Source organism: Propithecus coquereli, unplaced genomic scaffold (genome assembly GCF_000956105.1).
Source record: "Propithecus coquereli isolate 6110/MARCELLA unplaced genomic scaffold, Pcoq_1.0 Scaffold57, whole genome shotgun sequence".
In the NCBI taxonomy this organism is placed as follows: domain Eukaryota; kingdom Metazoa; phylum Chordata; class Mammalia; order Primates; family Indriidae; genus Propithecus; species Propithecus coquereli.
In genome coordinates this window covers 8,084,468-8,099,605 of record NW_012151618.1, presented here as the reverse complement: position 1 = coordinate 8,099,605, position 15,138 = coordinate 8,084,468, and the positions used below count along the sequence as shown (strand labels likewise).

The window sequence follows — 15,138 nt, the reverse complement described above, 5'->3', positions numbered from 1 at the left end:
CCACCTCTGTCTCCCAGAGTGCTAGGATTACAGGTGTGAGCCACTGCGCCCAGTGGCTTCTGCCCTTCTGAGCCAGATCTACGGGGGGAAAATCAGGGCCTGTTTCCTATTCATCACATCACCAGTGGATCCATAAAAACTATAAAAGTAAATATAAAATAATACAGCAGCCTGGTGATTTAAATATACCACTTAAAAAGTTCACATCCCTTCAATACAATTACATAATCAATTCAAGAAAGCCGAAACTTTGCCAAAGAATTTTATTTCACATGAATTCATTTCAACAATCAAGTCTCATTAGTATTCCAAGGGAAAGACAAATATAGCCACAAAACGAAGCAAAAATATCTGGTATTCGTAACAAACGTTTCTGATGGTTTTAGAGTAAGAGTATTTGTGACAGGGAAGCAATAAGTTGGGTAGAGAAGTTGATAAGAAACTGAAGAAGTGTGTAAGGTTATTTCTAAATAATTTCTCTGCTTTGTATTAGAATCAGTATCGTAAGGACAGTTTCACTGCTGTTTCCCTAAGATGAGAACAGCTACCACTTGTTGCATGCTCACCTCAGCCCATGCAGTGCCCCTCACTTGGTCTTCACCTGCAACTCAAGTGGCTATTAAGAGTCTCCAAGTTGTCCCGAAATCCCTACTCCGCCCTGTAGCTCTCAAATTCTTCTAACGCCTTGCTGTTCTGAGAGGTATCATAGATCTGAGGTCTCTTTTAAGCCAAACTCCACGGAACCAAAGTTTTTCAGTCCTAGTACAGTGAATTTCCTAGATGGCTTTTTGTTCATCCAAATGAATGAAGAATGTTGAGTATCTACTGTGCTCTGGAGGCTGTTCCAGGCACTCGGCTACAGAAGTAAAAAACACAGAACCCCACCCCAGTGAAGGCAGCAGAGTGAGGAAGACAGCACAGAGACGCAACAGGGTGGAGAGTGCTAGGGGAGCTCAGAGGAGTGGGGGTGTCAGGGAAGACTCCCGGAGGAGGTGACACTTGAGCTGAATTTTAAAGGCTGACAAGAAGTTCAAAAGGGAGGAGGAGGCCGGGCGCGGTGGCTCATGCCTGTAATCCTAGCACTCTGGGAGGCCGAGGCAGGTGGATCGCTCAAGGTCAGGAGTTCGAGACCAGCCTGAGCAAGAGCGAGATCCTGTCTCTACTAAAAGTAGAAAGAAATTATCTGGACAGCTAAAAATATATATATAGAAAAATTTAGCCAGGCATGGTGGCGCATGCCTGTAGTCCCAGCCGCTTGGGAGGCTGAGGCAGGAGGATCGCTTGAGCCCAGGAGTTTGATGTTGCTGTGAGCTAGGCTGACGCTACGGTACTCACTCTAGCCAGGGCAACAGAGTGAGAGAGACTCTGTCTCAAAAAAAAAAAAGGGAGGAGGAAAGGCATGCTAGGTCCAAGAACAGCATGCACAAAAGCATAGTGATCGGAGAGCATGGCCTATCCAGGGACTAATCGCTGCTGGAAAAGGTACAGTGCGAGGGCAGAGGGAGGAGAGGAGGTCAGCAGGGCGTCCATCACCGAAGGTCAGACTAAGGAGACTGGAGTTCATCCAGACGAGGCTAGATGACCACAGAAAGCGTGGTCAACCAGTCCTCCACTCAATCCACGCAGCCCTCTGCTATTAGACTGATCGTTACCCAGTAGACCCAAACACACATGCGCAGCATTCAAGGCCCTTCACGTGTTGTCTGTTCTAAAGCGGCCATGGATCCCGTGGGTCCCTGTTCTGTCCCCTATCCCCACTCCTTTGCAGACGCTCTCTGCCATCTCCAGCGGACGGACCCAAGTGCCACTCGCTCCTCAGCTCGGGTGCTGGTGCATATTCATGTGCTTGGTTTTGTTTTGTTTTGTTTTGTTTTGTTTTTTTGAGACAGAATCTTGCTCTGTTGCCTGGGCTAGGGTGTGCTTGGCTCTTAATAGCAGCAGAGGGCAGAAGAGGCCCATAAATACTTTGGACAACTACATCTCAGCCAGATAAAAATAATCCTAGACACAGTCCCTGTGCGGCACTTCTCAGATAATAACGTGCACGTGAATCCAGGGACCTTGTTAAAATGCAAACTCTGACTGAGCAGCTGTGGAGTAGGCCAGAGACTGTCCGTTTTCAACAAGCCCCCAGGCCATGCCGGTGCTGCTGACCCCCCTTTGAATAGAGAACAGCACTTTTCATATGGAGGGGAGAGATTGCTCTCTCTTAAAAATTTCCAATCTGTCACGGACCAATACTTTCAGAAAATAAAATAAAAATGAATTATAAATAAATGAAAAATTTTAAAAAGTCATACAAAATATAAGTCCCAGCTTTGCACTACTGGATAAATAAACATAATATTGCGCTACCAAATTACGTAGGTCAGCTGGGTGAGCTCTCCCAGCATTTCCTTCCACAAAGACAACTCTAATTGCAGAAACACGAGACAATCGTGGCATGCTCATAGTCAGGTTTGACTTCTACCGCTAGATTTTATGGACAAAGCGGGGAGGGGATGTACAAAAGAATGCAAGCAATTTGCTTTTGGGCTTCATGAATATATTCCCCACTAGAATGGAGTTTTAAAAAAACAGTTTTTGATGAACAGAGTCCCCAGCATTTGAACACCTACCTTGCCACTCTTCCTCGAAGATCTCCCAAACCAGAGAGCTGACGCATCTCCAGGGTCTTTAAGGCAGAATTAGTTCCATAGCTAATGTTGTCCCTGGCACGGATCTGCTCCTGGAGTACCTGGGCAACACAAAAACCACCAAGGGAGTCATTTGAGAACTTACATGCAGCCACAGAAGCATTTCATACTTTTGGAAAAAATATGAATGTTTAACTCGTTTTTTCATAAGTGGTTCCTTTTTAACAGTCACTTGATAAACACATATACAGAGAACCAGGGGGAGAGAGAGAGAGAGAGAGAGAGAGAAAGAAAGAGAGAGAGAGAGAGAGAGTAACCTTAGAGACCACTCCCAGACCAAGTCCTTTAATTTAACAATAAAAACTAAGGTCCTTTATTTTTATTATTTCTTCCTTAAAGTGAACGCTTTTTTTTCTTTTAGAGATGGGGTCCTGTTATGTTTGCGCTGTTCTTGAACTAAGTTCAAGCCATCGTCCCACCTCGACCTCCCGAGCAGCTGGGATCACAGGCGAGAGCCACCACGCCTGGCAGCATTTTCTTTTTAATATAATATTTGCAGGGTCCATAGGTTGGGTATTAAGTGTTTTCTTTTTTATTGCTTTAATTTCAGTTTTGAATCCCTCTTTGATCTAAGGATATCTAGGTATAAAAGGGTTACTTAAAATTGTGTTTTTTCATTTCCAAGCAGTTACTTTTTTGGGTCATTCTTATTATTTATTTCTAATTATATTGGATTATGATAAAAATATGGTCTGTAAGATATTTAAGTTTTTGAATATGTTAAGCTTTGCTTTGTGGCACATGATCGATTTCTTTTAAATGTTCCACAGACAGACAAAAATATGCATTTTCTATTTAAGGAACGAAAGCTTCAACATTGTGTATTACATTGAGCTTGCCGATTCCCATAATTCATTTTTTCTAGATCTTATTTGTCTACTAGATCTCTCCAGCTGTGAAAGAGGAATTACAAATTCTCTCACTGGGAAATATTTTCATCAAGTTCTCCTTACACTTTTAATACTTTTTACTTTATACATTTAGCTGCCATTTTATTTGGTACATACAGATACATGATAAAAGTATTTATTGTTATTATATAATAAACTTCTTTATCCTATTTAGTGCTTTGGATATTAAGTTTCACCATACGTGATATTAATATTGCTACTATGTTTTATAAATAATAAGGCAAATACTCGTGTGGTCTAATTGTACAGCAGGCACTGTTACCATCGCTTTAGGTATGTTGACTCCTTTAGTCTTCGCAACACCCTATGACAGAGGTACTGTTATTATCCCCATTTCACAGATGGCGAAATGTCTAAGTACTTAAGTAACTTACCGAAAGCCACACAGTCAGTAAGTGACAGAGCTGGACTTGAACCCTGTAGGCCTGGCTCCATAGAATGTGATCTCAACGGTGACACTTACACCGTTTTGTTTGTGTTTTCATTCATCCTTTCATCTCACTTTAGGCTACAACTATGTTGCTTTTTGTTGTTGTTTGCTTTCTTCTTTTCCTTATTTTGACCCGTTTAATCAGCCATTCCCTGGAGAGTGTTCTGTACACCGTCTTTCCATGAATGGTTCCCTTCCCTTCCCTTCCCCATGTTCATACCACACAAACATCTACTCCAAGCTCTCTCCTTGTGCAGCTCCCCCAATAGGGGACATTCGCCTCACCCTCACACCTACCCTCCTTCCCCCCAACCCCACGTGACTTATCTGGAAGGATTTTCCTTTTCTCCCCTCTTGCCCTTCCCCCACCCTAGCTAGGCTGTGCTAAAATATCTCAATACTTCTAGTTGGGCTGTAGTTAGAAATTTGTTTGCAGAATGTCTCTTGTATTCCAATATTTTTTTTTTCTTTCTTTAGCTCTTCTGTTACATAGTCCTAGGCATTTATCAGTATCTATTTATATGAAATTATATAGGTCTTTTTTGAAAAGATCACTGATTACTTTTGTGTTTTTTTCCTTTTCCCCTCTTACGGTCTCTGTTCAGACTCATCGTGTTTTGGTTAGAATCTTTTCTCTAGCATTTTCCATAGATTGGGCACCTGGAGAAAAGACTCTCTGAATCCTGGTCATGCCGACAGTCACCCTCCCCTCACCCCGAAGGCTGAGGATGATCGACAGGACATGGAATTCTGGAGTTAAAGGCCTTTCCTCTCAGTGAACTTAAGGCAGCCGGGAAGTCTGATGCTTCGTCCTCTCTAACTATCTTGGCTCCGTATGCCTAGAAGTTTGTAAGACTTTTTTCATCATCTTTAAAGTTCAGGAATTTTATCAGAATGTACCTAATTGTGGGTCTTTTTTTTTTTTTAATTCAATTCTACCTAGAACTCAGTGAACTTTTCAATCCACGGTCTCAGATGTTTCTTCAACTCGGGTATAATTTCTTCTTCTATGTAACCAATATTTCTTCTCCATCTGTTTCTTTCTCTCCTCCTGGAACTCCCATTACTCACATGCTGGGTGTCCTGATCTGTCCACCAGGGTTTTTATCTTTTCCTCGTGGTTTCTCTTTTTTTCGAATTTCACTCTGATGTTTCAGAGATTTCTTCTATTTTGCTTGTAGGCAACTAATTGCCTCTCATTCATCTACCGACTTTTAAAAATTTAAGTTCAAAAAGAAATTTTATGTTGTACTTGGATCTCCTTAAATGCAGGAATTATTTTTTGTTCAAGACTCATCAGTTTCCTATTTCATTGTGCCGTTTCTAAGAAGGAAGAATAATTCCTCCTTCTGGCCGCTGGGCCCATTAGGTGTGATGTGACTTTTCTTTCTCTGCTCATTGGTGGCCTTAAGTAGGTGGTCCTCAGTGGGCTAGAGGTGCAGCCAGTGAGAGCACGGGGCCAGTGTGCAGGTGAGGAAGCCGGTCTCCACCAAGGGGAAGCCTCTCTCCATCCTGCCCCCCTCCACTCCCCTAGCCTAGAGGCAGTGGGGACACAGCCCACCTGGTCAGCCGTTCCACCCCTCCATGGGGCAGGAGACTGGTCCAGTCACATGATGAAAGGCAGTGAGCCTGGCCCCTCCTCCTTGGACTCCTAGCCATGAGGTCCCCATCCTCACTGCACAGTGCATTCCGCTGGGTCTCTGCTGGGCTCCCACCCCTTCCTGCCTGCCTGTCCCAGCTGCTCAGGAAGGTGGCACTGGGACTGGGAACAGAGTGGAGGCAGGCACGCCAAACCACCACCTTCCCGTTACCTCTTGCAACAACGTAGGGGTTTTGTGAGGATATATTCCTGGGTATCCACTTGTTACTATTTATTTCTAAAAATTTGATGGTTTCAGATATACCGACAATTTGTGGTCCCATTTGCAGATGAACAGAAAAGCTCAATTAGAGACAGTGTAATTATGCTTACATAAATTGTTTTTGTGCTCCCTTTTCTCAACTATTTTTTCTTTTCTTTTTTTTTTTTTTTAAGTATAACATACCTACAGAAAAATACACCTGCGTACATTTTTTTAGGATTTTCAAACTTCCTAGTAAAATACAGAAATTAGGAATGGGAGTATGCTGTTTTACTTATTGGAAACCTGCTTGAGGCCAACTAGGGATGGAGTGACAGTGACAGTAAAAACTCATTTCACTGAAAGGAGTTTGAAATTGCCATACCTATCTATTATTTCCTGTAGTTTCCAGCTTTTTCTCAATGAACCTGCTCTATGAAGAAAAGAATGCAAACTAGTTACAATCACCTGTGAGTGACAAAACGTTAGTCATCCCAATGTGTTCTTGCAAGGAAACTTCGGATCTGACTAATGTGATTCTCTCCCACTGACGAAAGGTGCTGGCAAGCTCTCTCTCTTAACGGGGAGTAACACCTATTAGTTATAGTTAATAGAAAGTAACACATTGTATTTTTTGCATATAAAGCTTCAAACCTCTGTTTATAATAAGGCATAAAACCAGTGGTTCTCAAACATCTTTGGGGTGCATGAATATTGCCCAGATGGCTTGTTACACACACAAATTCTCAGGCCTCCTCCCTAGAAAACCAAAGCTAGAGAATGGGCCCAGGAACGTGGCCGTCCGTGGTCCACAGACCACCCCTGGCGTTAACACCACATTAGACACTGTAGAAATGGCAAAGGCTGTAACCAATCTTATTTCATCTGAGTTGTTTTCAATCATGAAGCAGAAAAATCACTAAGCAAAGACAATGGAAAGCAATTCACAAAGAAAGAGCTAAAAATAATTAACAAGCACATTTTTTTTAAAGGTGCAACCTTTCTGGTAAGCAAAGAAACGGGAAATAAAAATTATACCGTTATAATGTGCCACTCTGGCATGGGATGTTCACGATGGGGAAGGCTGGTGTGTGTGGGGGCAGGGGGTGTATAGGAACGCTTTGTACTTTCTGCTCAATTTTGCTGCAAACCTGATTGTTCTAAGAAATAAACTCTCTTTTTTAAAAAACAACAAAAAATAACCCATACCATTTTCACTTATTAAAAAGCAAATATTTTTTAATTTATAATACTAAAAAAGTATATCAAAAATCAAAAAGGCACAGTTGGCCCTTCCTGACATAATTTTTCTAGAGACTGATGCTGCAAAATATATTGATAATGTTATAACCTTTGATCCGGTAACTCTAGTGCTTGGAATTAATCTTAAAGGAAAAAATAAGAAAAATGACAAAAATGCGTGCACAAAGATATCTTCATAATGTGATATACATATCAAGTATTTTATAAGATCCATGATTATGCAAACACTAAGAAGTCATGGAAGCAGAAAACAAGGGAAAATGTGTACAATTTATTATTAAGGAAAAAGAGGGTACAAAATAAATGTACAGCATGATTCCAGCTGTGTATTAAGATGCATATAAATCCTAGAATGTTAATGTTTTATTTTTCTCTATGGTGGGATTATGGTTGATTCCTGTGTTTTGTATTTCCCACAATGGGCATATATTACTTTTATAGTCAGAAAAAAAAAATGTGTGTGTTTTTTTTGAAGCTTAGAAATAAGAAAAACCCATTTAATTTTCGGAATTCTTATGCAGATGAATACTATCTTGTATTAGAAGTACTTTGAAGAATACAGAAAATAATTCTGTCTGAGCTTAACACAGTATTCACATTACTGAAAAGTTATATGAAAACGGAAGGCATAAGAGAGCTTACTATTTGAGGGAATTCTAGAATGAAGCTTTAGAAAAACAATTCCTCTGTCAAGTCAAGTAATGTTCCCTAATTTGTCATTCTGGAATAATATATCTTCACAATGCATTTACTTGTAAAAGGTTCTATCCTTAAGTTTATATTATTAATATAAATTCTCCACTATTGTCAATTCAATTCAAAAAACTGGTTTTTGATGCCTACTATATACTGAGTACCAGGTACATCTTCAGGGAGCTCAGCTGCAGCAGGGAAGACGGCAGGGTGGTAAGCGCATTGCCCAAGTCCATACAATATCCCAATATTCAGATAACTGTCAATCTTTGACGAGGTCTCGCTGTTGTTGCCCAGGCTGGTCTCAAACTCCTGGCCTCAAGCAATTTTCCCCTCTCTGCCTCCCAAAGTGCTGGGATTACAGGCATAAGTCACCTCGCCCAACCCCAAGTCCACACAATAAACATGCTTCACATGAGCACAGAGAAGAGGCCAGCCACCTTGAAAAGTGATGCCACCAGTCTTTATTTATTTCTTTTGAAGGTATGGCCTGTCTTTAAAAAACCTCCCTTCCCAAGACAGCATGGAATAGGGACTTCCATGTGACCCTCAATGTGCTATATAATGCTATTTATGCAAAAGTGATGACAAACTCATGTCCAGGGTCCTCCAAGCTGCCCAGACAGGACAACGTGGCCAAAGAATAACCAGGAAAGAAACAACTCTCCATGTTTCTCCTTCTCCAACTCTTCCTAGATTGATAAGGAAACGAAAAGTGCCACTCCAATATCACCTAGAGAAAGGTGCCACTACAGTGGGGCAGGGTCTTACAAGGTAATATCTCTCTACATGGTTTTGTAACAGAGAGAACGGCCTGGAAAAGGGTAAAATGTTTTATGAGCTGTCTCTTTAAACACCCCCTCACTCTTTTTGGAAATTAAAATCTGCATCCCTGCCCAAGGCCAGTAATCAGAGGGGCAGGGGAGAGTTCTTTGTTTCTTTGTACCACAGGAGATGGCTCAACGGAATTGTCTGGGCAGTCATGAGATTGTCTTCACCAGAGATGATATAGTTAAACAGCAATAGCCCAAAGCTGAAAACTCCTTTTAAACTCTGTATTTCTGCTTATAGATAGGATGGTGGTACTTTAAGATGAGAGTCTGCCATCTTCCTCATTTGCCAGCAAATTAATAAACTTCTCTTTCCTTTTCCTCAAACCACTTGTCCTTGTTCTTCTGATGCAGCCTTGGAGACAAGTGATGAACTTTTAGTAACAGCTTTTTATCTCCACACTCAAGACTTAAAATTCCCTAGAGTTCCAGCCTCATATATTAAATTGCCTTCTTGGAATTTCTACCTGGCTATTTGATGGGCTGCTAAAACTTGCCAAGTCCAAAGCAGAAGTCTCTCCCTCCAGCATGCAGGAAGTCCTGTTAGCTCTACCTCCAAAATCAATCTGAAATCCTTCCACTTCTCTCCACCTCCACTGTGACTCCCCTGGTCCAAGGTGTGTCACCTCTCCCTGACCTTCCATGCTAGGCCCTGAACCATCTCCCTGCTTCCGTTCTTGCTCCCCTACAACCCCTTCTCCATGCAGTAGCCAGAGTGATCTTTTTGAAACATAAATCAGTCTGTAAGCCCCATAAGGACAAGGGTTTTTATCTGTTTTATTCACTAATGTATCCCCAGCACCAAGAATGTGAGAGAATTATTTAAATTCCTTGGCTAAAAACTAAATAATGGCTTCTCATTTCCAGCTCCAAACTTCTTAGAGACATCACAGCTGAGCTGGCCCTTTCTCTCAGCTCAGGACACTCCATCCATTGGTCCTCTTTCTGCTCCTCAAGCACACCACGCCTCTGCCTGCTGGGGCCTTGGAACCAGCCCTTCCCTCTATCTGGAGTGTCTCCTCCTGGTACACCACCACCTCCTCATGTCTGGCCCTTTCTGTCACTCCAGTCTCAGCTCACATCCCCCCTTACCCGCTTGCCATCGTTTCTAGGACAGCCCCACAATCACTCTGCATTGTGTCATCTCATCAGAGTGCTTGGCGTCAGCTAATATTGCCTTAGTTACTTAGTGTTCACTGCCTGTACACCCCATTAGAATGTGTAGTGGGCTAGGAGTAGGAGCCTTGTAGGCCTGGGTCACCGCGGCAGCCCCAGTGCCTCTGACAATGCCTGGCTCTCAGTGGGTAATGGAGTAATTTATTAATTCTTTTAGCTCTACCTTCCAGGATCTGGTCTTCCAAGTTGAAAGCTCAGAGACTATCTCTAGCTGGTTCTCAGAGGTTATTAGTTCCTCAAAGACAGAGTCAAACAAGCTTAAATGTACTAGAGACAGAGCAGACACGAGAACACCAATTTATTAATTTACATTGAAAAACCTCCATCAACAGAACTGAATGAATATTCAAATCCCATCCAATTCACTGTCTTCTTCCACTAGAGTCAGGTCACATGACAAGCCAAATCTAGTGGGTAGAGTTAAAACAAAATGAATTTGGATGATAATCACCAAAATCCCTCTGCTGCTATACCTGTTCCAATGGGACTAGATCATTCAACTGCAGGCTGAAATTCCCTTTTTAGGTAAAATGCATGAAGTCCAGTAGCCAAAACTCTGTGCTCATTGGTAGTGCGGGATGCACACTGAACCAAGGTCCTGTGTGTCAGTCCAAAGTCCTGTATGTCTACACCTTAACATTATCGTCTATAGCTCTGCTTCAACATGTTAATAAAGCACAATGCTGCACTCATCAGTTGAGTTCAGAAAACTCTTCTGTAGTTCATTTGCAAATTATTAAACTAGCAAACTATGTAAAATCTACTCAATTAAATGATAAAGGTTTCCATAACCCAACTAGATCAAAGCCAACATCCCAAGCCAGCAGGACATTATGAAGTCTGAGCACAAGGAAACCAGGAGTAGGCCTGCAGATTCTAACCAGTCGGGTGGCAGACTCCCCTGCCCACCAGAGACACAGCTAAAGCCCTAAAGGGACAAGGGGGTCCAAACTACTTCCCCCTAAGCCATCAAGCTGGCATGGAAGGGGAAGCTTACCACAAATAAAAGAACCATGGACTGCTTACTAAAGCTTGGCTTCCAGGGATTGATAACAACTTAAACCAAAGACAGAATGGATAATCCAGACATGTATAATTTATAGTTGACTACATTACCTCTTTTAAATTTATAATGATGATAATTTGCGGAAAGTTTCTCAGGAATAAATAATTGATAACATACTCCACATTACAAGGCAAACTACTAATGGAGACCATGGGAGGGGATGTATTAAAACAATAGCTTCTTCCATTCAACATTTATCAAGTACCTACTGTGTACTAGTATACGAGAGTCATCTGTTTTGATGCTGGAACCTGCTGATAGGATAGGGCAATAATTATAGGCCTCTGGAAGTGCCAAGGACCCCAGAGCCTTTTTTCCCCTCAGGAATACCTTACGTCCTTGAACCCCAGAGTCTTTGATTATGAAATATTTATTGAGCTCCTACTATGTGCTAGACACTGGTAAGTGCTAAAAATAGAAATATTAAGACTCAGTTATAGCTCTTGAGGATCACAGAGGCTAGTGGGTTGACAATATATTTTACTTTTTATCCTGTATATAACTGTGTTCAGAGCCACATGATAGAGAATCATAAAGACTTATCTAGGCAAAGTTGCCAAGATGTAGTATTAATACATCTCAATTTGTCTAGCTTTATCAGGTGCCTGGCATGAGCTTTACATTTTGAGAATGGCTTTAGCTTCATTTTTTGTAATATAAAATCACCTGCAGGGATGATTCTTACAAAACAAATAGCCAGTAGAATTTGACTGAGTGAACTAAAACACAAGTATAAACCAGTAATAAAAACAATAGAAAGCCAGGCAATTTAAAGAAGAAATGCATTAAGAATTTCCACACAAAAAATACATTTTTCACAGCACTGAAACACAACCTGAATATCTCCACACCTCTTTGCTTTAAATATGCAAACATCACCTTTTGTATAGTATACACTCTCCCTATTTTTATACTACTTATAAATAATGACTTCTCGGTACTTTTAAATTTTATTCTTATTGTTATGGACTAAATGTTTGGGTCCTCCAAAAATTCATGTTAAAATCCTAACCTCCAATGTGACGGTGTTAGAAGGTGGGAGGTAATTAGATCATGAGGGTGGAGCCTCCAAATGGGATTAGTGGCGGGCACGATGGCTCACACCTATAATCACAGCACTCTGGGAGGCCAAGGCAGGAGGATCCTTTGAGCTCAGGAGTTCCCGAGACCAGCCTGAGCAAGAGCGAGACCCCATCTCTACTAAAAATGGAAAGAAATTAATCGGACAACTAAAAATATATAGAAAAAATTAGCCGGGCATGGTGGCGTATGCCTGTAGTCCCAGCTACTCGGGAGGCTGAGGCAGAAGGATCGCTTGAACCCAGGAATTTGAGGTTGCTGTGAGCTAGGATGATGCCACGGCACTCTAGCCTGGGCAACATAGTGAGACTCTGTCTCAAAAAAAAAAAAAAATGGGATTAGTGCCCTTCTAAGAAGAGACACAAGAGCTTGCTTCTGCTCTCTCTCATGTGAGGGTATAAGATGACAGCCATCTACAAACCAAGAAGCAGGGCCTACCAGACACTGGATCTGCCAGCACCTTGATCTTGGACTTCCCAGTCTCTAGAACTGTAAGAAATAAATTTCTGTTCCTTAAGCCACGCAGTCCATGATAATTTGTCATAGCAGCCTGAACTAAGACAATCACAATTTCATTTTAATAAACTTTGGTTATAAGGTAACAATTCTGATTTCTCATCGAACATCCTAATTTTGGTTATGTTTAAGTAGATATGCTTGGGTTCATAATACATATTAATCCATATAACTAGTGTTTCATATTGGAGTCTTAAATTTCTAAACTTCCTTACTGTTACTTTATCATGATATATAGTTATTATGAGTTATAAAAAGATAAACCTTCAAATACCCAAAGTAATTTTTTTACCCAAATTAGATTTTACTCAGTTTTCCCTCTGTAGAAGGAAAATCATCTTTTCATTTGCAAAACTGCACACTCCAAAAATACATGTAAATGGAAAAGAGTGCTGGCTGGTTAAGGCAAGAATAATCATTACATAAAATGTGTTTCAGATGTTGGGAAAACAGCAAAATTGAAATTACTTTAAAACTCACTGCATTGTAAATGTTCAAAAATCATCTTAAAGAAACATGTTTGGGGGAACAACAATTAGCCAAAGCCTAAACGATTGATGACTTTGGTTTCCTAGGTATGTTTGCTAATAACCCAAATTATCAAAGCAGTTCAAGTGAACTCTCACGAAAGGAATGATGGAGCAGGGGAGAAGTCAATGAGAACTAAAGTTAGAATTACCTAGTTTCATGAACAAGTTCTTCCTAAAACTCCGGAAGCAAAGAATGACTGAATAGCACAGCCTGTCCGCATTTGAGAGTTGGTTACACAAAACCAGGGTTCTAGAAGAGCTTCCAAGAGGCAATGTAGAAAAAAGAAAGGAGTACATTTTTGGAGTGTTTAACTACGTGGGTTTATTCTCAGCACTGCCACTAACTGGTCTTGAGCCCTCCGGCCATCAGGCCTATTTGAAAAGGATGCACTTTGCGTAGATGACCTCAGAGTCTCTTCCAGTCCTTTTTGCTACCAGTAAATTGACAACTGGCTTCACTCGGAATTGGGCATTTATTCACTTAAGAAGCTTTTGCTATGGTTTGAATGATTGTGTGCCTTCCAAAATTCCTGTTGAAACTTAACACCCATTGTGGTAGAATTAACAGGTTGGGACCTTCTGGGAGGTGATGAAGTCCCGAGGACTCCACTTTCATGAATGGATTAGGGCCCCTATAAAAGGGGCTTGAGGGAATGGGTTCGCTCTCTTCCACTCTCCAGCCACGTGAGGACACAGCCTTGGTCCTTTTTGCACTTCCGCCTTGTGCCACGTGAGGCTGCAGCAGGAAGGCCCTCACTAGACAACGAATGCCAGTGCCATGGTTTCGAACTTCCCAGCCTCCAGAACTGTGAGAAATAACTTCCTATTCTTTTATAAATTACCCAGACTCGGGTATTTTGTTAAAGTAACACAAATGTACTACGATAGCATTCATAGCATTTTGCTCCAAATATTGTGTTGGGCAATGCAAAGATGAGTAAGACAAGGTTCCTCTCTTTTTGAAAAGCTCACAATCCACTAGGGGAAATAGACATGTAAGGAAACAATGCCAGTCCTATTCAGTAAATGCTATGGCAACGTGGCTCATGCTGGGTGTTCAGGATACACTGAAGAAAAGGGGTAGGGGGTAAGGGAGGAAGTGGCAAGGAGGGCTTCCTAGAATGAAGGCGCCACTGAACAGCACGGAGGGCCCAGCTGAAGTTGGAAATCACATACGTAAATTGGTTCTGATCATTGGATAAGCCCATAGCAGCCCCCAAAGGGGAAATTATTCCCCGGATTCCACAATTGCAGCTAAAGCACTGTCACCTCTCATACTGATGGAAAAAATTAAGTTCAGGGTTTTCTAAGGGTAGAGTTACACAGTCCGCTTTTACCTGCAGGGACAGTAATGTCAGAATGGATTGACTCCTGTCTCTAGTCTTTTCTCCCAACCCATGAGCAAAGGGAACAGAGCTGAGTACCCACAGGAAAGTGCTGGGTGTGGAAGAATGGAAAGTTAACACTATTTTCTAATGTGAAACATGGGGGTGTTTGTATTTTTTTAATGACATCCAGTAGCCCATCCTTATCTGCAGGGGATACACTCCAAGACCCCCAGTGGATACCTGAAACTGCGGATAGTACCAAACCGTATATATACTGCTTTTTTGATCTGATAACCAGGACTGCTACTAAGTGACTAATGGGCAAGTAGTATATACAGCGTAGATACACTGGACAAAGAGATGATTCATATTCTGGGAAAGACAGAGAAAAACGGTGTGAGATTTTATCATGCTACTAAAACAGTGCATGACTTAAAACTTATGAATTGTTTATTTCTGGAATTTTCCATTTAATATTTTCAGACCATAGTTGACTACAGGTAACTAAAACTGCAAAAGCGAAACTGTGGACAAGAGGGGACTACTGTACTTCTTTGCTATTGGGTGAGGGGATGGAAACCTGAGGATCGTTTATCCCCATCGCTTTGACTTTATCTATCTCCCTCTCTAGATTTGGATGCACAAAAGCTATCAGCCTCCCAGCATATCTGCAACCCTTTTCAAAACTGAAATGTTTAAGTTGGGGTTCTTCAATTTTGTGCAGTTGTCAACTTGAAGATGCTGAGTAATTCATTCTCTGGGAAAAAACTGCCTTAGC

The 15,138-nt window shown here is 41.4% G+C and overlaps 1 protein-coding gene across 2 annotated transcripts in view; it reads right to left on the bottom strand.

The window, feature by feature from the left end:
- Positions 1-15,138, bottom strand: part of FAM81A (family with sequence similarity 81, member A) — a 71,226-nt gene that overhangs the window by 34,690 nt on the left and 21,398 nt on the right. For both annotated transcript variants that reach the window (XM_012658040.1, XM_012658041.1), the window contains one exon: positions 2,619-2,737. In XM_012658040.1, the coding sequence (XP_012513494.1) occupies positions 2,619-2,737 (119 nt within the window). The remainder of the gene's footprint in view (positions 1-2,618; positions 2,738-15,138) is intronic.